The sequence below is a fragment of the Periophthalmus magnuspinnatus genome, chromosome 18 (assembly GCF_009829125.3).
Source record: "Periophthalmus magnuspinnatus isolate fPerMag1 chromosome 18, fPerMag1.2.pri, whole genome shotgun sequence".
In the NCBI taxonomy this organism is placed as follows: domain Eukaryota; kingdom Metazoa; phylum Chordata; class Actinopteri; order Gobiiformes; family Gobiidae; genus Periophthalmus; species Periophthalmus magnuspinnatus.
The window spans coordinates 23,525,361-23,550,301 of record NC_047143.1 but is presented as its reverse complement, the minus strand read 5'-3'; the positions used below and the strand labels follow the sequence as shown (position 1 = coordinate 23,550,301).

The 24,941-nt window shown below is 39.6% G+C and overlaps 1 protein-coding gene across 4 annotated transcripts in view; it reads left to right on the top strand.

The window, feature by feature from the left end:
- Positions 1 to 17,659, top strand: part of ppargc1a (peroxisome proliferator-activated receptor gamma, coactivator 1 alpha) — a 60,448-nt gene extending 42,789 nt beyond the window's left edge. For all 4 annotated transcript variants that reach the window (XM_033983273.2, XM_033983272.2, XM_033983270.2 and 1 more), the window contains exons 9-13: positions 640 to 726; positions 3,198 to 3,318; positions 6,910 to 7,031; positions 8,007 to 8,158; positions 14,708 to 17,659. In XM_033983273.2, the coding sequence (XP_033839164.1) occupies positions 640 to 726; positions 3,198 to 3,318; positions 6,910 to 7,031; positions 8,007 to 8,158; positions 14,708 to 14,811 (586 nt within the window). In that variant the 3' untranslated portion in view covers positions 14,812 to 17,659. The remainder of the gene's footprint in view (positions 1 to 639; positions 727 to 3,197; positions 3,319 to 6,909; positions 7,032 to 8,006; positions 8,159 to 14,707) is intronic.
- Positions 17,660 to 24,941: the final 7,282 nt, after the last annotated feature.

Genomic DNA, 24,941 nt, shown 5'->3' with positions numbered 1-24,941 from the left:
GATGTCATGAGGTAATACAGGAAGTGCACCGCCGTGTTTTTGAACTCCATGCACCTTCACTAGAATCATTTGGATGATTTAAAGCCCTGAAATTGCCAATCTTGACAAAACAAATGGTAAAAGGAGCTGTTAACATGAAAACTACCACTTGATGACATCACAAGGTGGAACAGAGCGTTTTGAGCTTTGGAGATGTACAGACTAATATCGCAGCGTTACTAAAACATGTGTGAATGAAACAAGACACAACTCCAGGTATGTTTTTGAGGAGTTAACAGCGTTACAACATGGCTTAAGCATGGAGTCGCTAGCCCAACGTATAGGTCAGATCTGCGGAGAGGCATCCCTGCATGTTTTCCAGCAATAGCATAGCATTTGAGCTATAAAAACACAATGAATAAAAGACATATTGTGAGATATTCCAGGCAAAGCGATAACATCTCCATGGAGACAGCAGGTGGCGGACCCCCCACCAGAAAAGTTACATAGTAAAATAGCTTTTCATGTAGTAGAATTGAAAAAATGTAGTAGAAGTAGTGATTTTCTGATGGTAATAGCAAGTACATTTGAAAACTATTACTTACCTGTGATTTTGTGTAGGTCAAATGTTTATAAATGTCTGTTATATGTCGTCTTCAGGGCTCGTCAGAACACAGAATCCAGCACTTTCCGTTCCCGGACTCACAAAAGCCCTCGGTCTCGCTCTCCTCTCAGCCGCAGGCAAAGGTGGGACTGCTCATGAGATATTTTTGTTTTCAGTTATTAACCTTTGCTGAGCTAGGCCATATTATACAGATGGGGGCACTGCTTTCTAACACTAACTCTCAAATGACCCCATGCTTCCAGGAAAGGGTAGCCAAATGTGGACTAATTAAATACAAACTCGCTTCTTTTTACTGATTAAAATGGGTTTAAATTAGGTGTCCTTTCATTTATCATGTTCTCAACAGCTGTATCCGTTGAGTCATGGGTTTCTGCTTCTGTTATATGCAACATTATAACGTTTTCTCATTCAATAGCTGTAATATTTGGCTTTAAATTGTCAATTGCTATGACAACGATTGTAATTTTTCATCAGTCTGAAACCCGTGCTTATGTTTTTTTTGCACGGTTATACACTTTTACGCAATTTTCTGATGTCTATTATGTTTTCTAATCAAAAACATACTATGGAGTTGTGTTTTGTTTCATTCACAAACCCTGAGTTCTTCTCGTAAACAGAAAACACTCTGTTCCACCTTGTGATGTCATCATGTGGTAATACAGGAAGTGCTTCACTGTGTTTTTAAACTCCAAACACCTTAATTTCTAGAATAATTGGATGATTTCAGTTCTGGATTTGCCAATTTATACAGAACAAATGGTAAAAGGTAGCCGTTAACGTGGAAACTACCACTTGATGACATCACAAGGTGGAACAGAGCGTTTCGAGGTTTGGAGATGTAGCGATACTAACAACTCTAGGTGTGTTTTTGATGCGGTAACAGCATTATAACATGGCTTAAACCTCACAAGAGTCAATTTTGCGTAACATAAGACATTTAAAGCGCGGATCAGTCGTGAATTTCACAAAACTTTCTCTATTCTGTATTTTGAAATGCGCTGCCGGGCTGTACCAAGTCCTCTTCATTGTCACTCGTTTCACTATGACACATTTGAACAGGCGAATCTCTAAACACATTTTGAATCTTTTAGCTTGTCTCCTCTCACTCCCTCGCTCCAGACTCCGGTGATTGCATATGCAGAGGAGCGGGGCAGGGGAACATAGTGACACTGCTCTGAGCTGATTTAGCATCCACGTGCCTAATGACACCAGACAAGCTCCGAGACGCTCATCAGGACAAACTTAACGGACAAGTCTAGAGCCGGTCCGGGGGGTGGGCAAGAAGAAGGGGAGGTGTAGTGAAGTTGTACTTTTTTCCTCGTCTTGATGAAGCCCTAACTAAGCAGAAAGTAATGACATGTGAAGTTGTGCTGACAGCTGCAGCCCGGCACCCGACCGCGCCTCTCCCACGGGCCCCTCCTGTGGGCAATGTAATCACCGCCACAACCAATACGCTTATTGTACACTTCTTATTGTAATGAAAACACATAATCTTCATACGCGATAACGTCCAGCCCTTTACAGCCAATATAACGCTTAGAGAGTAATTAAAGGTCCTGTATTACACAAAATGGACTCTTGTGAGCTTTAAAACGTGTTATAATGCTGTTACCTCCTTAAAAACACACCTGGAGTTGAGTTTTGATTCATTTACACATGTTTGAGCCACGTTTTATTATTAGTCTGTCTATATTTCCTAAGTTCAAAATGCTCTGTTCCACCTTGTGATGTCATGAAGTGGTAGTTTTCACGTTAACAGCTGCCGTTTACATTTTATTTAATATAGATGGGTAATTCCAGCGCTGAAATAATCTAAATCACATATGTCAAACTCAAGGCCCCGGGGCCAAATGCGGCCCGCCACGTCATTTTATGTGGCCCGCGACAAGGTAAATTAAAACGTATGACTGTCTTAAAATGTCAGTTTATCAGCAGTTTATACGCAGTTACACACACATATTTTTCACCTCTATGTAAATTTGAGTGCAACCATTTTGCTGATGTGGCCCTCAGTGAAATTGAGTTTGACACCCCTCATCTAAATGATTCTCGTGAAGGTGCATGGAGTTTAAAAACACATTAGAGCACTTCCTGTTTTACCACATGATGACATCACAAGGTGGAACACAGTGTTTTCAGTTTGAGAGAAGAACCTAAACATGCAGTGTGTGAATGAAACAAAAAAACACATCTCCAGGTCTGTTTGTGATGAGGAAACAACATTATAACATAGATCAGAAATCGAAAAATAGTTATCCTTTCATTATTTTTTTTATTTATTTTAAGCCTTCTTTTTGATATATTGTTTCATTTTCTATATGTTTTACTGTTAGTGCTCATTGTTTCATGTTGCACTATATCACAGACACACATTCTGGTTTGTGAGTTTAGTTCTGACCATTATTTATTATTATTATTTTTTTTACTTTGACTCTGAAAACTCAAAAAAAAAAAAAAGTACCTTGTTTTACTACCGCTGCCATTATAACTACTTTGTCCAAACATAATATTTCACTACTTCTCTTCACAACATCTCCCACATCCTTATTTCAACGAATCAGAAAAATAAAACGTATTGTTGTGTTTCTTTCAGGTACGACAGTTACGAGGAGTACCAACACGAGCGCCTGATGAGGGAGGAACATCTCCAGGATTACGAGAAGCGAGAGTTTGAGCGAGCAGAGCAGAAAGACCAGCAGAAGCAAAAAGCTATTGTAAGTCCGATTATAGCACTTAACTGTTGCTTTAAATGCGCTTTATCTTCAGACCTTAGCTGCAAAGTGAGGTTTTAAATGATTCAAGCGCTGCCCCTTCTCTGTGTGTTTACTGAGAGGGCATCTGGTATAAAAATGTTATGCGATGTAAATATGCAAATTACAAAAAGGCAAACGGATCTGTAAATGGAAAATAGTCATGTTTTTCCACTTTCAAGACACTCAAAGTGCTTTATATCAAGGAACCACTCACACATTCATACTTTACTTTACTGGGAAGAGGTGGGTTAAGTGTCTTGCCCAAGCGCACAACAACAGCGTTCATCTGTGAGAGCTGGAATCGCACCGCCAACTTGTGGGTCAATGGATTCGACCGCTTAACCAATGGTGTTTATGTCACCTTAACAAATTTTGAAGTAAATATTGACCCATTTCTGCCACTGACACAATAACCCGAGAGCAGATTTAAACCACAAAAACTATTTTAAATCTGCAATATTGTTAAAAAAATTATGAGCTGCGATAAATTAACTGTTGATTGAAACACTTTAGTCGTTAGTTTGCATCTCTAATGAGTCATAGAAGTTGCTAATTTAATCTTTATGGCTTAAATCTTATCATAAAGACAAAAAAATAACCAAAAATGCCCCAGTAGTGTGAAGAAATTTACACAAGACAAATACTGATTCAAACTTGTGTCGAGAGCGGGATTCGAACCGCCAACCTTCATCTCAGTGGGCGAACACTCACACACGGGGGCGTCAAACTCATTGTCACAGAGGGCCACATAAACAAAATGGTGGCTCTTAAAGGCCCAGATGTAACTGTAAGATAAATGTTGTTATGTTTTAATCTTGTTAATTAACTGTTTCTATATTTATCGCTTATTCAAGTTACAAATATTGCATATGGATTTGCATAGATATGAAAAAATGGCTGTTTAACTGTATCTAATGATAAACTGACATTTTAAGACAGTCATATCTTTTAATTTACTTTGTCGTGGGCCACATAAAATGACATGGCGGGCCGTATTTGACCCACGGGCCTTGAGTTTGACACGTGCTCTACCAACTGAGCCACCGTCGCCTCGTAGTGACAGTAGTATTGATATTTCAAAATCCGACATTTTAACGTGAACAGACTTGTTAATATAAGCTCCCGCATGCGACGGAGATTTGCTGTGACAACACCAAGATGGAAACGCTAAAAGAAAAGACGAAATGTCAGCTCAGGACGCAAACGAAAAACAAATTTGAACTCATAATATTTCCTGTACGCAGTTTGCAATTTTGGCATTTCCTCTATACCTCCCCTCTCTTTGTCTCAGTATGACATTAGTCAGGTCTCCAGCGGCGACCACCCGTTGATAAAGAGCCCAGTAAATGACGCAGTAATGCAAACTCGGCTTGGCAGGCGTAGACTTTTCGACATAGAGACACAAACAATTACAAGGCGTGGAGAGGCCGGGCTGTCAGAGCAGGTTTGAGAGTCGGCCTCGTGAAAGATGCTTGTTCCAACTGTCTGTTTGCATATCTGTGTGTTTTTCGCCCATTCTCCCGCTCACCCACACACACACACGAATAGCCCTCGGGGTGCCGTCAAGAAAGGACCGCCTATTTATCAGCTGTCAGCAAGTAAACCACTAATTCAGCAAGCATTTTTGTACCAAAGTGAGTGTATATGCATTAAAGGGAGTGGAAAAGTACAAAGACCTGAGGTGAAAGAACGGATAGCTATGAAAGTGAAAGTATTACTGCGTATCGGAACGGTACTGCGTCTGGTAAAAGTACTACAGTGTGGGTGATGTTTTGTCTGTTGAACCTCAAAACGAGTGATGGAAGAAGTACTCGATTTTGTTATTTAAGTAAAAGTACACATACCGGAGCACAAAAATACCCAAGTAAAAGTATCACATGAAAGTATTAAAGTACCTGTTTAAAAATGTACTTAAAGAGTAAAAAGTAAAAGTATTTTCGCCCATTTTGTGGTCTAACAAAGCTTCAGATGTAGTGATTTTGAGATTAGCGCGTTTGGTTCAACTGATCTTTTTTTTTTTCTTTCTTGAGGTTTTTATTTATATTTTTGTTTGGTCAAACTATGAACGTGTTAAAAATAAACCTTCAACCTTTTCAGCAGGTTTCAGAATTTAAAAAATGACATATTTTCCAGATTATAAATTGCACTTTTTTCATAATTTGGCCAGGGGAGCGACTTATACTCAGATGCAACTTATTTGAGAAATATATGTTTGTTTTTTCTTTTATTATTATGCATTTCTTTTGGCTGGTGCGACTTATACTCTGGAAAATACAGTACTTTTACTTTTCAATCCAGTAAAAAAATATAGTCGAGCATAAAGTACAGATACCTGCTGTCAAATGTAGTAAAGTAAAATTAAAAACCATCCACTTAAAAATCGACTTAAGTAAAGTACAGACACCAAAATGTATACTTAAGTACAGTACTACTTTTACTTTCTTAAATCCCACCACTGATCATACTATTAGAAGGAAAGACGGCATTACATTTGTGAGCGAAAATACAGATTCCCCTCATTATTTTAAGTATTTAACTCTTTTTTCTGTTTCTTTTCTTCTAACTTCTTTTCTCTTTTTAACTCTTTCGTTTTTAGTTAAGGATCATATATTACCCCATGTTATAATGTTATTATCTCATCACAAACAGACCTGGAGTTGTGTTTTGTTACATTCACACATGTTTGAGTAACTATTTTATTATTAGTCAAAGCTCAAAATGCTCCATTCCACCTTGTGATGTCATGAAGTGTCAGTTTTCAAGTTAGCTGCTACCTTTCACCTATTATATTTCATTAGAGATTGAGCAATTCCAGGACTGAAATCATCCAAATGACTCTACTGAAGGTGTATGGAGTTTAAAACCACATTGGAGCACTTCCTGTATTACCAAATAATGACATCACAAGGTGGAACATGGTGTTTTGGGTCTGTATTATAACAATAAATGGTCCCTTTAAGAATTCACTAATTTATTCAAACATTCCCCAAATAGCTGTGCACTTTTTAACGGGTCATCTGGAACTCGGTAATGGCAAAGTAAACACGTGCGTTTAATAAGCAGTGATCTTCTTGAGTACTTTTATGTTAATTAAGTATTAGGTGTATTTATTAGGCCTACAGATTTTAATTACTTCTCTCAACTCTTCCAATCAAATGCGCTGTTTAACTTTCTGCTCCACGGCTGAGTCACCCCTCTGTTTTATTTTTAGCCTCCATGAAAAACAGTTTTAAACGCGACACGGCATCATTTGATAAAAATCGCTGCGTGCCGCCACCGGTTGATGACTTGGCGGAGAGAAAGAGGAATTGTAGCGTCAAGAGAGATTGAAAGCACCTCCAAACTGCAACGCTATCAGATCAAAAGAAAAGAAAAAACAAGCAGAAGCAATCAGAGAGGAACAAAACAAAGTGAAAGGGGCAAGGTGGCGGCGCTCGGGAGGAGTCGAGGCTTTGGGGGTTATCACAACCAATTCATTAGTGCCATGTAGAAACGACAGGCAGACTTCAGCCCATCCTTCTAATCTTTGGCGTTTTTCTTGTTAACGAACAGGAGGAGAGGCGCGCCGTCTACGTGGGCCGGCTGAGGTCGGACTGCACCAGGACCGAGCTGAAACGGCGCTTTGAAGTCTTCGGTGAAATTGAAGAATGCGCGGTGAACCTGAGGGATGATGGGTAAGGCCGCGGGACCGGGGTGTGCGTCTGTGTGTGTGTGTGTGTGATGGGGGCGAGACGGCGGACATTTACTAGAACATTCCTGCCCTCTGGATAGACCCGAGTCTGCAGCTCAAATATGTGTTATTGGTCTTGAACATGCAGACGGAAAGTTTTGGGCCGGTTGCAAAAGGTCAACGAAAAGCAGTGGCAGAGTGGTTAACGTTTATAACTTATTTTGAATGTGTGAATTGAAATTGCGTCGCTGTCTTATGATGTATAGCTAAACGATATTCGTATATAACACAAAATTGACTCTTGCTTGACGCTTTGAGCCATGTTATAGTGTCATTAGCTCACACATGTTTGCGTAATACGTATTATTAGTCTCTCTAGCTCAAAATACTCCACCTTGTGATGTCATGAAGTGGTAGTTTCCAAGTTAACAGCTCCTTTTGCCTTTTGTTTAGTAGAGATTGCCAATTCCAGAGCCATTCCTGTTAAACCAGACGCAAGCACTATGTTCACAGATTGCCTAGCCTTTAGCTCACATGCTAAATTGATATGCTAATTGCTATAATTAATAGCCTATGTTTATACAATGCATTTGTGTTTACCTTCAGGGCCCCAGCGCCGTTAAACGACTCTCATTAGCAAAGAACATTTTAAGTACGGCCAAAAAGTTTGTTAGCTTCTGGCGTATTTCGCTGCAACACTTCTATATTGTTAAGACGCTTTTAAGGGTATATACTTCCTTGTTTGGCATTTAAAGACCCATTTGACACATTTTTAGATCAAATCCACAGCTCTTAAAGCCGCTTTTATGTTGACAAAACTGCCTCGCTAACCTGCTCTTCTCCACACCCCAAAGACACACTTTTATCGATTCTCCTTTGCATATAAATAGCTAAAGTCAACGCCTCCCTCCTGTGTGCTTATTGTCACCCCCGCAGCAGCATCTCTGTGACGTAAGGCTTTTTGTCTATTTTTGACCAGGGACAATTTTGGCTTCATCACGTACCGCTACACTTGTGACGCCTTCGCTGCCATGGAGAAGGGACACACCTTACGCCGGTCACACGAGCCCCAGTTCGAGCTGTGCTTTGGCGGACAGAAGCAGTTCGGCAAATCACATTACACCGACTTGGGTAAGTGCTGTAGTGTTGTTTAGTCCTCCTCCCATCAGCCCCCCTGCAGCTGCGTTTTATATTTGTGCGGCTTCAACGAGTCAGCACTATAACGCAGAAGGGAAAGATTGCAAAATTTAAGGAAACAGAAGAGGTATTGCATTTTTTTTGTTTAGGGCATAGACTGTATAATAGCAGTGGAGCGTCGTCACCCACAGCGTTCGGCTTCAGTAAAATGAAGCTCGTTGAGGCTAGAGGTTATAGCGATGAATTTGGAGCAAGGTCAATATTTGGAATTTCGACCGCAAGTATCATAGCAACCAAACAGCCAATCCGGAGCGAGGCTGTTGAAGGTAACGCTTAGCAACACTGTCAATCAAACTGGTTGCTAACGCTACCGGGAGCGACCTCTGAGGAAAGATTTGTCTGTTATTAATGTTCATATCTTGATTTACGGATATAATAGTGAAATAAAAACAGGATCACGTAGAGCGAGTTAATACGAACATTTTAAGACCAAAATGATGAATCTTACAGCAGCAGTTACAGAGAGAGGAGCGACAATCGATGGAGCTTCCTATTTGGAACGTTCTTCTATCATCTTAAAGCCCAGCTGTGTAACTTTTAAAAAGTGAACCACAATCAAAGCGTTTATTTTCCTTATGAAAGTTTTTATTGCACTAAAAAAACTCAAAAAACATGTAGCCTTGTTGTGAGCGGGCTCGCATATCCACAGACCTGACTTAAAGCGCGGCATAAAACATATTTATCTTCAAGGAGCATGTTCCACACCACTACCAAAATATTACACAGTGTTTTTTTTTAAACTAGTAGTAGTTTAGTCATGATAATTACAATATCAACTGGAAGCTGGAACGTATATTTTGGTATTGTCGGTACAATTTCATTACATAAGTGAGGTATTTTTTTGTAATAACGTCAGATTTGAGCTGTAGATCATTTATATGGATGAATTATTGGTTCATTTTGCTGTTTATTTGTTGCAGCTCAGGCTTTTTAATGATACAGAACATTTAAAAATAGATTTACTGGGATTATTACTTTGTGTCATTGACTAAAGCCGTTTTAATATTATCGTTTATCGCAATACTTCTCTGTAATCCTCTATATCGTGATCCAAAATGTGTTATTATCTAGCAATATAATGTATGAAGCTATAATAAAAACAGTGAGGCTGAATTTTTGAGAACTGAACAGGTTTATAAAAAAAAAAAGTCACTGATAGGAAAAAACTCCATATTTATTTGACATATCACTTCCTTTTCCAATACCACCCCCTGCGCATGCCCAGATCAGTTTGAACCATTTCGATTGTGTTTTATTGAACTGTTATCGGTTAAGTGAGAGGGCATACCCACCGAGCATCGAGGCATTTAAGGACACACAGGTCGATCGAGGACCGCGCCTATAAAAGGACCTTCCTCCCCCATCGCGAGTATGAGTTTCCTCTCTAGAAAAAACACATTTCGCACACACTCGCGCACACAAAACACACCTATTCTACTTTGTTGTTCTGAAAAGCATTCACGGAGGCAGATCTTAAAAGCTCCTCTCCCCCTTTTCCCTTTGAATTTGCGACGCGTTTTCATGTTGGCTGTACATATATCCCAAACGCGTGGGTGTCCCGAGATCACAAGCGCATTAAGAACTGAGGAGGGGTTGAGGAGGTGATTTTTTTTTTTACAAGGACAAAGGGATGATGATGAAGAAGAGGAAAGAGGAAGGTGGGAACAAGGTTAGGTCCCGATGAAAAAAAAAAACGAAAAAAAAAAACATCACTCCCCTCCACCCCCGTATGCCCCGTCCCGAGTGAGGATCCATCTGGCACCAGCTGTTGTGGGGTTTGAACAAGGTGCAGTCTGACAGTGGCATGAAAAGACCAGCGGATGTGTAACGTAATGAAGAAGTTAATTAGTTAAGGATGGAGTACGGGGAATTTTGAGTAAAAAACGCAAACGCTATGATTAGATTGATTGATTATGGTCTTTATTTCGAATCCGGTTATGATATAAATTAAAAATGCTAATTAAAACACGATCGAAAGTGTTGAAATCAACCTTTTATAGGCATTTTTTTTAACATTTTGTAAGCTGACTGGGTGCAAAATTCAGTCCGTCATCTTAAAGCCCAATTGTGTAACTTTTTAAAAGGTTAACCAAAATAAAAGCGTTTAATTTACTGCACTAAGAAAAACCCCAAAAACTCAAAAAACATGCAGCCTTGTTGTGAGCGGGCTCGCATATCCACAAACCTGACTCAAACCACGGTATAAAGCATATTTATCTTCAAGGACCATGTTCCACACCACTACCAAAATGTTACACAGTGTTTCTTTAAACTTGTAAAATGACCTGATAGTCCTGTCATGATAATTACTATATCGACCGGAAGCTGGAACATATATTTTCATTATAAAAGTGGGGTATTGTTTGCCATTTTTATGTAATAACGTCAGATTTGAGCTGTAGAGGGTAGAACGGATCATTTCTATGGCTAATTATTGGTTCATTTTGCTGTTTATTTGTTGCAGCTCAGGCTTTTTAAAGATACAGAACATTTAAAAATAGATTTATATGACCGAAAAAGTGTTGAAGTCAACCTTTTATAGCCTGTTTTGCTTAAAGAATTACAGATTGACCCTTCAAATTACGTATTTCATGCACTGGTTTGGGACAGGATCCTCGTGTAATTCACTACTACTACTCCTACTACAACTAGTACTTCTAATAATACTACTACATGTACTGCTTCCATTATTTCCATTGTTTACTTGTGCGTATCTGCTACTATTATGTATCCAAAAGCTCTAATGCAACCTTGTATTCTCATGACGGCTCATTTTGCAAAGACAGACGCACAATCCGATATCAAGGTTTCCATATTGTCCACATACAGATATACCGCCAAAAGTTGTTTTTTTTAATAAATAATGCACGCTATCAATGAAATGAAGGCTTCCTCCTCTTCCCTGGTCCTAAGCCAAGCCGCAAAAAGAAAATAGACTGTTGTTTTCTCAGAAGGGAGAGTGGAAAAGGCTGGAGAGATAATTATGTCCATCTATAGGTGACATGGGAGGCGGGTTATTGACATCTCCTGCGTCTGACATGTTTTTCCCACTAATATATGAGGTCAGAGCTGCATAATATAGGGTCTTATCTTTCAGACGTGAAGCTGTTGCTGTACGTTTTACACAGGTTTAAGTCGGTGCCCTTACCATGTTTAGATAAGAATACCCTTAGACTAAAAAAAAAGGGATTTGGAGCGAAACTGAGCCAGTCCTAAACCAGAGCTAAACCAGAATAAAAGCAGGTCTAAACTGAGACAAAAGCAGTCGGAATTAAGTTTGATTGAACCCAAATTAACCAGACGTTTATGTGTACTATAATGGTAAAGGACGGAGTTTAAATCTGTCAACTGGACAAATCAACGTTTCGCTGTTCATTAAACTTCGTCTTTTGCTCGGGATCAGACCTGGACAACTGAGGGATTATACAGACGTCTGCTATAATCGTTGGGCGATATTTACCAAAAAATAATATCTAAATTCTTTGGAGTGTCGCTGATACATTTCCAGTTCCGCAGTAATGTCTGAAAATATTTCTTATGTATAAGTTGAGGTTTAAGTATTAGACCATAGACTGTGTAAAGGCGTGGACTAAGTGAGTGTGACGTCGCCCATAGCGTTCGGCTCCAGTCAAATAAAGCTCATCGAAGCTAGCAGTTATAGCGGCGAGTTTGGAGCCGACTTCCATATTTAGAATTCCGACCGCGAGTATCATAGCAACCAAAGAGCCAATCCAAATTTGGTTCTTATTTGTCTGTTATTAATGTTCAGATCTTGATTTAAGACCAAAATGACGAGTCTGACAGCAGCAGTTACAGAGAAAGGCCCAACCGTTTTCCAATAGAAAGTGGAAAATTAGGAAAAAAGTAAGAAATTGGAGCTAGAGTCGCAGGAGGCAGAGTCTGGGTGAGGATCAGGTATTCCACAAAAAAAAGCTTTGTTAAAACATCATCACTGTTTTCAACATACATGAGGAAATATGCCAATTCTTGTGGATTTATTTTATTTATACATCGTTATTTGTTGAATCTTTTGTGACAGGAGTACACAGCGTGAGCGATGTGTGTTTGGTGTTTACCGATTTGGCGGAACCTTCCACGCTAACATTAAACTTTCATATTGTCCTGCAGGCCACAAAATATCATCTCGCGGGCCGCAATTGGCTCCTGGGCCACGAGTTTGAGACTCCTGGTCTATGGTTTATAGCCTTATTTGGAAGTTACTTTTCCCCGTTTTTTAATCAGCAATAAACCAAGAATAAGAGAATTAAACCAGGCCAGTCACTTTGGATACACGCACCACAGTTTGAAAACCACTTCCTTTAAGCAACCAGCCAATTTAAGTGCTGAAAAATTGGCACACAAAGAAACAGTTACTAATCTACAGCCTTGAGGAGAGACATTAAACTATAATTGACTAATCAGTCTAGTTGAATTGAAAGACCCTTTTTGTTGGAATTGGGCTATTTTGGTCCCCCTTTTCTCTGATAGAAAGTGAATTTAATAGCATAGACTCCTTCCTTACCCACACTTCTCCATCTTGTTCCCTTTTTTTGTTTTCCGAGACACTGTCCATTAGTTTGAAGTGGAACGCCGAGGTATTTCTCATTCCTCAAGGTGCACGCGGTCTGACACAGTTGAGCCGCCGGTCATTGAATTAGATCAGTAGCGGAGCGTCTTTTAGCTGCGGCGGACATCCCAATTCCTCAAAGCTGGGGGAGAAAGCTGCGGGGGTCTTTGGGGGTCCCATTTGTGAAGCTGTCTGTAGGCGGAGATAAGACAGGCGCTGTGTATTATCAGGTTCATCAAGAAGAATAGGCAGCGTGAGAGATGGACAGACAGCATTTTACCTACAGTAATGTGTAAAAGCCTGGGAGACTGGCAGGAGACAAGAAAGATGGAACAGTGCGCCGGAAATACACAATGAATCCAAGGAATACAAAACCAAAACATCTTATTGTGACTCAAAACTGTATAAAAAAAAGTGGCGTAAGTGAGTGTGACGTCACAAATAGCATTCAACTCCAGTCAAATGAAGCACATCGAGGCTAAGGGTTAAACGGGCGAATTTGGAGCCGAGTTTAGCAACGCTGTCGATCAAAACTGTTGCTAACGGTAACGAGAGCGACCTCGAGGAAGTACGGCGCCTGATTTGTCTGTTATTAACGTTCATATCTTGATTTACGGACACAATAGTAACATAAAGATACCAGGATCATGTAGAGCGGGTTAATACGAATGAGTTGTCAATAGAAAGCGAATTGAAGCCAGAGTCGATGGAGCAGGAAGCGCGTCCAAGCTCACTTTCTATTTGGAACGCAGCAGCTAGCGGGTTAGCTACGTCCATTTATATCAGGGGTGCCCAAACTCTTTTCACCGAGGGCCATATCTTGAAAAATATTCGACACGGAGGGCCAGTGGTCAATACAGTGAATGACTCAGATGGGTGTATTGAACATAGTTTTGACTTCGTACTTTAACCTCCTGAGACCCGAGCTTTAATCAAATAAAATAATAAAAAAAATAAGTAAATAAAAAATAAAATAAAAATACAAAAAAATAAAAATAAAAACAAATAAAAATAAAATAATTAAATAAAAATAATTAAATAAAAAAATAAAAATAAACAAAAAAATTAATATTCTAAACTCTTAGAAATATTCAAAATTGAACATGTTCTTGTTGCTGTTCTTCTAAAAATTTGCACTGTGGCCTAAACAATCCAAAATGTGTGAGGAACAGATGAGGACACCAGGTCTCAGGAGGTTAAATAATGCTTGAAACATATATTAGGAGAAATTTAGGGGCTCAGGGCAAGAGGTAAATGTAGTGGTATAGATTAAAAAAAACAAAAAAAAAAACCATATATATATTTACATATTTTGGTCAACAGTAGCAATATGAAACAGTTTCTTATTAATTTTGTGTATTTATTTTTGTTTGCTCAAAGCCAAAAGATGAATTTGAACACTTTAGTCAGGATGTTACTACGATCAAGGTAAAAAATAACCTCTCAAATCGTATGAAAAGTGAAGTACTTTTTACTTTTCAGTCCAGTTCAAAAATGTAGTGGAGTAGAAAGTACAAACACCCGCTCGCAAATGTAGTGAAGTAAAAGAAAAAAGTACAGATACCTAAAAACCTAAATGTACAGATACCTAAAAACATAAAAGTATAGATATCTAAAATCCTAAAAGTACACATATCTAAAAACCTAAAAGTACACATACCTAAAAACCTCAAAGTACAGATACCTAAAAACCTCAAAGTACACATACCTAAAAACCTCAAAGTACAGTACTTTACTACTTGTACTTTGTTTTCTTCCATCATTGCTTAGGACAAATTGGGAATAACCGTGACCCCTGGAGAAACACCCTCCATCCTCTCTGATACTGATACTAGCCCTACCATCTGCCCTCCGTTCCCTTTTCCCTTCATATATTTTTCCTGCACTGACCTGTGTGTTTTTGTCGCTTCTTCTAGACTCTCATTCAGACGACTTTGATCCAGCCTCCACCAAAAGCAAGTACGACTCCCTGGACTTCGACAGCTTGCTCCGAGAGGCCCAGCGCAGCCTGAGAAGGTAACCGACCAGTCGTCAGGGGCAACCGCCGTCCGTTGTCACATGACGCGAGAGGGACTTCCGATACCTCACTGTTTCTCAAGACTATGAGAAGATTTACACTCTATTTCACAGAGTTTATATGAAGAAAAAATATAGACGTATATCGTGAAAAATGAATATATCAAATAAAGTTTACATGAACAAAGCTGCTGATGAAGAAGGAGAAGCAATGCATTGTGGGAAAGCCAGTGAACCCTCAGAATCTGTTCAAAGCAGGTTCAATGCACTCAACTGCTGTTGTGAAGGAAGAAAAGGAAAAGAAACTGTCTTTTTTTCTCTAAGCACTACAATACCCACAATCCTTTGGGGTAGCAGCTTGTTCAGCCAGATTTGTTTTGTTTTGTCATTTCTTTTTATTTTAGAAATCTGCTGTGTGGATCTGGTGTTACATTGCAAAACAAGTGGGAATTGTTTAGAAAATTCTCAAGGGTGTCTACATTTTAAGAAGTTGAAATGTAGCTGTGTATTTACAAATATAAAAAGTAATATTTTTGTTTTATGTACATATCAGATAAGAAAATTCTTTATTTGTTACAGCTATGCACTGTAAAACGCAGCCTTTTTTAAATGAAAGAGAACGTTTCTTAATTGAGAATGTTTGATCTGTAGTGATTACATAACACTGTACACCACATGATGTTTTGTCATGACATGATTGTAAAAAAAAATTGAACAAAAAACTTCGACTTTGACTTCGACTGCTCAGTTTGAGAGAGCCAGTAAACAATGTCCTTTTTTTTTTAAGTTATTTTGTTGGGAAAGGGGTTAAAAAGTCACCATGTATAGTTTTATCTGTTTATAACGTTCTCATTCAGTGTTTTTGCCAGTGTAAAACGCATTTTTAACGTTTTTTTTCCATGATTTTAAAAAATGGACCCCCATTTTTTTACGAATTATTTGAGCGCAATCAGCATATACATATACAGTTTGATTCTTTGGAAGGTTTTTGATCAAGCGAATCATTTTAATCCGAAATATTTATGTATTTATTTTGAATCAAATCTATTTATGATCTCCATTTGATGTGGCGTACCTCATAAAATGTATTTATTTTTCTGTTATTTAACTCACAATCACTTGACAGGGTGTACAATAATATCTTTTGGTGGGGATTTTGTGACCTTCTATGCCTTTCCAAAAACAATCACATCGTTTCAGCCAAAATCACGTCTCATTCATGCGTCTCTAAGTCCACATAGAAGCAATAACAATAATTTTGCAGGATTTTTATTAAGTTGTCCCACTGGTAACACTGACATGGCTGCACTCACGCTTTTTTGATTATGTGAATGCCAAACAAGAAGTTTACAATTCATTTCCTGACTTTTTTAATGATCTTGTATTTGATGTACAAATAATAACATATAGTAATAATATTCACAATAATTGCAAGATGATTAATAATAATATAAATGAAAGGAAAAAATCTATAAAAAGCAATAAATTATTTTTCAGAGTTGTATTTTAGCTCTTATCGTTGTGATTTTTTGGGGGGGATTTTGGACCCATTACCCAGTCGCTGATAGCTAAGATAACTCCATTCCAGTAAGTCTTGGCCTCCCTCTGCTTTTCCCTTTAAAGATGTCTGTGATTGTACTGCACGCATTACAATGTGGTACTTCGTGTGCAAAACGTTCACGTGTGTGTGTGTGTCTAGGAAACAATATTTGACGTGTAGTGCATGGCTAGTCCAGAACCACTTTGGATATCCGATTTTCTCAATGGCGATTTTTTGACCGTTTTATACAGCGATCAGCCATAACATTACGACCACTGTGCTGGTGTGTTAGCGGCAAGAAAATGAGAATGTTTATTGATGCAGCTCACTCCAACAATGGTGAATATCTGAAGGTTAAGGTTGGCTTTTGTTGTCCTCTGCATTTGAGCCATCCTTCAATACCATTGAGAACACCTTGACCTACACTTGATTTTTCGTTTTCTTTTGTTTTTTTCCCCCAATCCCACAATACGCAACAAGAATTCCAGGGAGGACATCTGACTTAACATCTAACAAAATCAATAAGCAACTTGGAACAACAGAATGTAATCCACATAATTTAAATTTGATTGTGCTGGTGGTCGTAATGTTTTGGCTGATGCATGTATAGGCCTATAGGAGAAAACCCTACACAACTAAGGCATGCCGCACCACTTCTTCCCCTTCTCTCTCTCCGCTCACAGTCCAGATATGACATAAAAGGTAACCTTGCAGTTTCTAGTTCAATTAATATCCTGTTCCGAGTAATGAGAGAACCAGCTCTCATCACAGGAAGGAGAAAAAAAACGTGTATAATGAAAGTTATGCTGATCAGAGATTTCCTTTTATGGAGTTTGACTATTGGAGACATTTTTCAAAGAAGGAAGTGAAAAAATACCTGTGTTTTATAGCATTGTTTTTCCCTTTCCGTTGTCTGTATAGCATTTGGGTAATGGTGTCGTGTCCCATTGATTGATGTGGCTTTAAACATTGTAATAAAAAATGCTTTGTAAATTGCCTAGAGTAGCAATATATTACACCTTATGGTTTCAACTGTGGCGGACTTTTTAATGATAATGTCACCTATTGAGGACACTGTCTTGCTTTGTTTTTCTTTGGAAGGACATTACGTGTACAAGTGTGCGTGAGATTTTAAGGGAGGTGTGTGTGTCTTTTTGGATGTTCTGTGTCCTATCCACGTTGCCTTTTTCTGCCAAGTCCTTACCAATGCCTTTGTGGTTCTACCTATTGTACGATTTTCTTGTGAATTTTAATTTTTTATGTGCAATTCTCATCAGCCTCACCATGCCAATAAAGGGAAATGTGTTTGAAATGCCTGGCGTTTTAGTATGATAAATGTCTCGTCATGCGGCACTTTGAGGCGTTATGGTGTGCCGCTTTGAGCGATTACCATCAAGGAGAGATCCTTGAAGTTTTTCAAATGGAACATTGAAAACTTGGAGGAAACATTGCCGTCTTAAGAGCTTTTTAGTGCAATGTGGTAATAGATCATTTTTTCATACCAAGGTTTAGTTTGTTTTCATAATTGACAGTTTGGGCATTTCCTCAGAGTAGTCACGAGATGCTGCTGTGATGTGTCCGATCAACTGGTTTAAACAGGTTTTGGCGTTGTCTTCGTACGTCGAGGCAGGACGACAGCGCCATCTGCAGTTCGAATTCTTCAGGACAGTATCCCAGGTGTGAGAATAAAAAGACCCACATTATGGACTGGGACAGAGGCAACATCATTGGGCCAAAGACAACAAGCATCATCGCTGGATTAAGGAGGCAATCGAAATATGGAAACGTGCCCACAAGCCTTTAAACCGGGACGAGGGGGCCTTTTTACTCCCACACACTTGAAGAAGTCGGGTTGCAGATGGAGCTATCGTCCTGCCTCCGTCGGTACGAAGATAGCGCTGAAACCTTACCAGACACATCACAGCAACATCATTGGACAAATAGAATAGAGATGGCTTTAGGTGCTTATATGAGTAATAACACTACCATAACTGCTACTACTACTGCTACTATTATGCTAAAAGTTGTACAACTTCGGCCACAAATACTGCTGCCATCTGGACTAGATTAGGACTAGACCAGGTTCAAACCAAGTCTCCATCTGGACTCAACACAGGGATGTCCAAACTTTTCTCATTAAGGGCCACATATAGAAACACAAACACAGCTGAGGGCCGATTGAGGGCCATAGACTGGTCACCGATACAGTGAATACTTCAAATCTGTGTTACTATTACAAGTTAGACCTTTATTTACGCTTACATCCTCAGTGGGACACATTAAATATTTGAGGTGGGCTTGTTAAAGTAGATTTTCAGTAATATAAAGTAAAAAGTACTGTTTTAGGTAATATGGGCCAATTTGCCCGGAAGCTTGAGGGCCAAGAAAACTTGGTCTGAGGGCCGCATTTGGACCCCGGGCCACAGTTTGGGTACACCTGACTTAACAGATCTCAAACCAGGACCAAATCTGTACCTTATTACTAACCTCCAGCAATATTTTAGCATTAGTAATCTTTCAACTCAAACCACGGCCTCCAACTGTTACATCGTTTACCTATTCCTTTGCCACTTAATACAAAATTAGCCTATTCTTCAAACAGTACCCGTGTTTGAATTGCGATCTGGTTCCTATTATCTTCCCTTTTGTGTATGAAACTCCAAACCACAATGGCACAGGCCCGCCCAGCCCACATCTATCTCCCTCTGAAGTTTGGCTCCTAATAAAGAATCAGAGCCTTATTCTGAATAACTTTGCCTGTTTGAAATTCATCTCACCTGGGGAAGGAACACATTGTCGTCTTTGTCTGTGTCCACAACTTGACTCTCCACCACGAGCCCGCGAGTTAATTAAAAAGTTGGGGGGAACAATTTCATTAGCACTATGGATAGTCAGTTGATGCCGTGCTTGATATTAAATGGGGCTTTATTATAATAATCTTCTGTCTCTGTTCTAGTGCTCGCGTAAATCTAAGTATCTTGAAAGACGTAGTTGTATTCAAAAATATTACTTGAAATTATTAAAGATCAGTCATGATTACTTAAAATTAATTCTTTCGCAATGTTTTTTATGTGAGTTTAACCCATAGCGTTCCAAATAGTGATCATCGGCGTGCGTACGGCTCCATTGGCTCTGGCTCTAATTCACTTTACGTTGAAAAGTCGTCACCCATCTCTGTCTGCTGAAGTGAGCCTCGCCATGTTGGTCTTAAAATGTTCATATTAACCCGCTCTACACGATCCAGATGCTTTTATTTCGCTATTGTGTCCGTAAATCAAGATATAAACATTAATAACAGACAAATCAGGCGCCTTTTCTCTTGAGGTCGCTCCCCGCTAGCTTTAGCAAAAGGTTTAATTGACAGTGTTGCTAAGTGCCCGTTCCCTGCTAAACCAGTGGTGCGGGCAAGAAGGGGCGTTAGCTTCAACAGCCTCGGTCCAGATTGGCTCTTGTGTTGCTATGATACTTGTGTTCAGAGTTCCAAATATGAAACTCAGCTCCAAATTCGTCCCTGTATCTGCTAGCCTCGGTGAGCTTCATTTGACTGGAGACGAACGCTACTGGTGACGCCCCACTCACTTAGTCCACTTCTCTGTACAGTCTATGGCACATGTGTCAAACTCAAGGCCCGTGGGCAAAATGTGTCCCACCACGTCATTTTATATGGCCCGCGACAAAACAAATTAAAAGGTATGACTGTATTAAAATAACAGTTTATCAGGAGATACAGCCATTTTTTCATATCTATATTCATATGCAATATTTGTAAGTTGAATAAGCAATAAATATAGAAACGGTTAATTAACAAGATTAAAAAGTGGTTGCATTTATTTTACATTACATTTGGTCACATTTAGTTACATTTATACAGTTACATCAGGCCCTTTGAGAGCAGCCATTTTGTTGATGTGGCCCTCAGTGAAAATGAGTTTGACGCCCCCGGTCTATGGTTTGAAAAAAGGCCTTGTCTCACAATGACTAAATGAATACTTTTTCCTAGTTTATTTTGAAATACTTTTGAATATCTATTGAATTAATTTTGGATTCAAATAACTGAAAGTTGAAGGTTAGCACCACACTATGGTCAAGAGCCCCAGATATGGACCTCAAATGTGTTTTTCGTTTTAGGTTCATGTTTATAGATGTCATTTTGAGTCCTTTAAAAAAAATGTCATTGCTATGACAACCGTGCTATTTTCCATCACTCTGAAACCCTTGGATGAAATAAAATAAGTATTAAATGCCACAATTCTTTACAATAATATGTTATTGAGTAGTGGACAAAGCCTTATAATCTGGAATCTAGTTTCACAGGGGGTCTTCCATTTTTCTCCAAAGAGAAATATGTGGAGAATGTGCATTAAACTTTAAGGTTGGGGGTCTGATTGTGGTTTTTATTAAGTCTGCTGTTTAGCCCCGGAGAAGAGAGCTGCGGCCTTTCATTTTCTCCACTACACCAGGAGGTCCCCGCTGCTGCCCTTTCCACTGAATGAAACTGTCCTAAGAACCTCCCTCCCTTTGTCTCTACCAACCGTCCCTCTCTATCTCTCTCCTCCCCCCTCTGTTTCCCCTCTCTCTTTCCATCACGATAGTCCGGCATTTTTATCTGTTATGTGTCTTTTTTATTATTAACCAGGAGATAAGTAGCTATCTGACTCCAGTTGGACGTAAGTAGTAGCCTTGGAAGATAATGGGGTTTGATGCCACTGCTGCTGTTGTGTAAGGCTCTATATTATTGGGGGTCTGGCTGGGGTCTCGGGCGCTGCTCAAATGCACAAAATGGTCTTGTAGCTGCCAGTATATGCAGTTTCTTGGCTTGAGATTACATCATTGGAAGAATTATTCCATTGGCATTTGTAATTTTGTAGTATAGCCAGGATAGGCTTATGTGTTTTCAACACTTGGACAGCGTTTTGTTTTTTTTTTGTCATGAATGAATTTCTATATAATCTCTTAGCTGTCTCAGTCATAAAACCTGGAATCTGTTGATTTTTTTGTTGATTTTTCCTCTATAAGGTAATGCTAGTGAAGAGATATTTACATTCAAGCTGGATGTAATCAGCATTTAGACGTAAATGATGAGGTGTTTTAGGTACGAAAAACTGCAGTACACTTATTTGTCCACCCAGCGGCACTGTGCTCCCCAATGACAAACTGCACTGCACAGTAGAAGTAATCTTACCTCTTGTTTACTCCCTGGACACAGCTTTTTGAACTACTCAGCTATACTAGCGCTCTGTTTAGTAAAATGAAGTTGGCCTAATTATTTCATATGCAGTTTTTGTTTTGTTTTTTGTTTGTGTCCCCTTCCCTGAGGTTGTCCAGTTTTAGAAGCTCAGAACAGGGACGGTGCGAGGCCTGTCACGATAATCCAAACTATATCGACTTATCATTCAATATATGAAAGCTGGAACAATATATTTCTTTGCAAAAGTGGGAGATTTTGGGTATTTCTGTTGGTTGTCGCAGCTCAGGATTGTCTTGCACTAATTAAATTTAATTAGTGGCGATATATCGTAGTTCAAAATGTGTTATCGTGACAGGTCTAGACGGACTGCCAGGGATTTTTGGTTGGAGGAGCTAAGGGGGTGCTAAGGTCTTCAATGTGGGTGCTCACTTAACATGTTCATTTAGAGCCTTTTAACACCCCCAACATGTTTGTTTCGCTGTTTAATTTAAATATAGTGACATAAAACCTAATGGAATCGTTTTTTTCATTGTTGTCTCATTTTAAACACTCTCTGGTCGCCATTTGAACATTTTTAGTTGAGATTGAATGTGCTATGAAAGTGAGAAAAGGAGGATCTTTGGGGGAGCTATGCATTGGCTATTCTAGTGGAGGCCAGTGCCCCCTCAAACCCCCTTCCTAGCGCCGCCCCTGGCTCAGAATGCCTTTCCTCCCCAAGCCGAGTGCAGATTTGATAGTGAAATATTGTTTAAAAGAGAGGCCAATCCAATCTAATTAAAATAAATCCATTTGCGACGATGAGTTGTGTTGTACATTCTCTTACACTCAAGCTTTAACTTTTACCTTTCAATGGTCCAAATATTATGACTGATATCCAGCGATGATAAATTGTCACACTTAGACTCCTTAGTGCCCCCTTGTGGATGGAGCTTCACCCACAACCACAGTTCACTCCAGGTGGAAATTCCTAACTCTACAATATTCTCGAACCGCCCCTGTGCTTCAGCTGCAGCTCGTATTCACAGAATGGCCTTTGTTGGCGGCACTGTGGAGGTGAATGTGTAAATGGTTCGTGTTCTGAAAATAGAGGAAGCTCAGTGCGATGATGACAGCTCGTTTGGGAGCGTCTCACCGCCCCGCTGCAGTTGGGTGTCATGTAAGCAGGTTAGAGTGTGGAACAAGCAAGTCTCCGATAATAAGATTAGACTACCTGAGACTGCTTAATTAAAGCCCGTGGGGTGGAACATGAGCAATCCAACTCCCAATTTACAACCGAGGAGGATTTTTTTTACTCAGCCGAGCACCACATTTACTCAAAAATATTTCAGTGTCATGTCAACATCTCGGCACATGACAGTGGTGGATGTGCTGTTGTTACATCTAATTCTGACTAGGTTTTTTAGTGTTGCAAACATCGATCTCGGTTGAACTATGTCTACTCCCCGGTGATCTTAAATTTCAAGTATATGGACCAAACGGCGCATGGAACGTACCACTTGAGAATTAACATACCAAAGATCTTCCCAGGAGGTGATAACCGAATTGGGGCAACACTTGCTCTGACTGTCCAATGATTCAAACCACTCTACACTGTATGGTCACTATGTAAGATTTGGGTAAAATATGAATTAGACTCGTCCAACGCTGTTTCGGTGACATCCTTTCTTCCCCTGAAATGATAAAACGTTGTAATATAAAAGCATGACTTAAAACAATGTGGTATCGCACTATGTCTAAGATGCTATCGTCGTAATTAAAGATGGGGATTAATAATTACTTCACAAAAATATCAGAGGAAACGAAATGAAGAGGATTATGGCAGAACAGAGAAGCGGGATCAGGGAGCTGTTAACGATCGCTTAAAAATATCAAATTATGCGAGTAGCCTGTGTGTGCTACTTGGGAGCCTTGAGCATTATTTCCCTCGCAACGACGTAGTTTGTACTTTGAATTCTCCTTTCCCCAGAAGACGTCTCACCGGGCGACAGTAGCTCAGTTGGTAGAGCGTTTGTCCACTGACTCAAAGATTGGCGAGTCGAATCCCGCTCTCGATATAAACATCATCGGTAGAGTGGTTAGATCCACTGACCCACAGATGAATGCCGTTGTTGTGTCCTTCGGCAAGGTACTTAACCCACCTTACTCCCAGAGTGTGCGTACACTGGTGTATGAATGAGACTGTGGATGGGTGAGTGGTTTCTTGATGTTTTGAGAGTGCCTTGAAAAGCACTATATAAAAAGGTGACCCATGTGACCCTCTGCTTATGTTGGAGTCACAGTGGGAGCCATAACACCACTTCCAGGCTAAATAAAATACTCTGCCTGGCCAAAAAAAAAAAGGCACCACCTGGATTTAACTAAGCAAATAGGTGCGAGCTTCCTGCAGTTGGTCCGGTCTAGGTTCAGCAGAATGAGGTCAGCTGACACCTGAATAGACTGAATGACCAGGTTATTCCATCCATGGATTTTTTCTTCCCTGATGGCACGGGCATATTCCAAGATGACAATGCCAGGATTCATCGGGCTCAAATTGTGACAGAGTGGTTCAGGAGCATGAGACATCATTTTCACACATGGATTGTCCACCACAGAGTCCAGACCTTAACCCCATTGAGAATCTTTGGGATGTGCTGGAGAAGCTTTGTGCAGCGTCAGACTCGACCAGCATCAATGCAACATCTTGGTGAAAAATGAATGCAACACTGGATGGAAATAAATGTTGTGACGTTGCAGAAGCAAAATCGAAACAATGCCACAGCGAATGTGTGACATAATCAAAGTTAAAGGCGGAACAACGAAATATTAGAGTGTGTGACTTTTTTTTTTGGTGGAGACTTTTTTTTTGGCCAGGCAGTGTATGTATTTTAAGATGGCTTCCAACAAAATTCTCACTTTTTAACCATTATTAACAGGTGACATTTTTTCTGGTGAGGATCTGCCATCTTCTTATTTTCAAATATTATTCTTTTGCCTGGTTTGTTCATTTAAAAAAAAAACAACACATATATCTCCCTATTTAAAAAAACATCTTCACAACATGTACTATATTCATACTATGAGTGGGATCGCCTCTCCGCAGACCTGTCCCGTAACTTGGCCCGATGACGTCACCTTCTTGTTTCCACTGAGACGATGAGAGATGTTTACTGTCATACTGTCAGACTTTCCAGGAGACAAGTTTTGTACCCTTTACCAGAAAAGTTACACAGCCTACCTTTAACATGATCTCCATTTATGCCATTTTTGGGTTTAAAATCGTATCCAAGTGCACTCTTTTAAGCAGAGAGTGACTTTTGAAACATACTGGCTCCGGGGAACGCGCGTTAGCCCCATCAAAGTACATGAACAAATGGGACTGATTGGTCACAAAGGGCCGTACTGCAGTAGTCATGTATCACTGATTCAT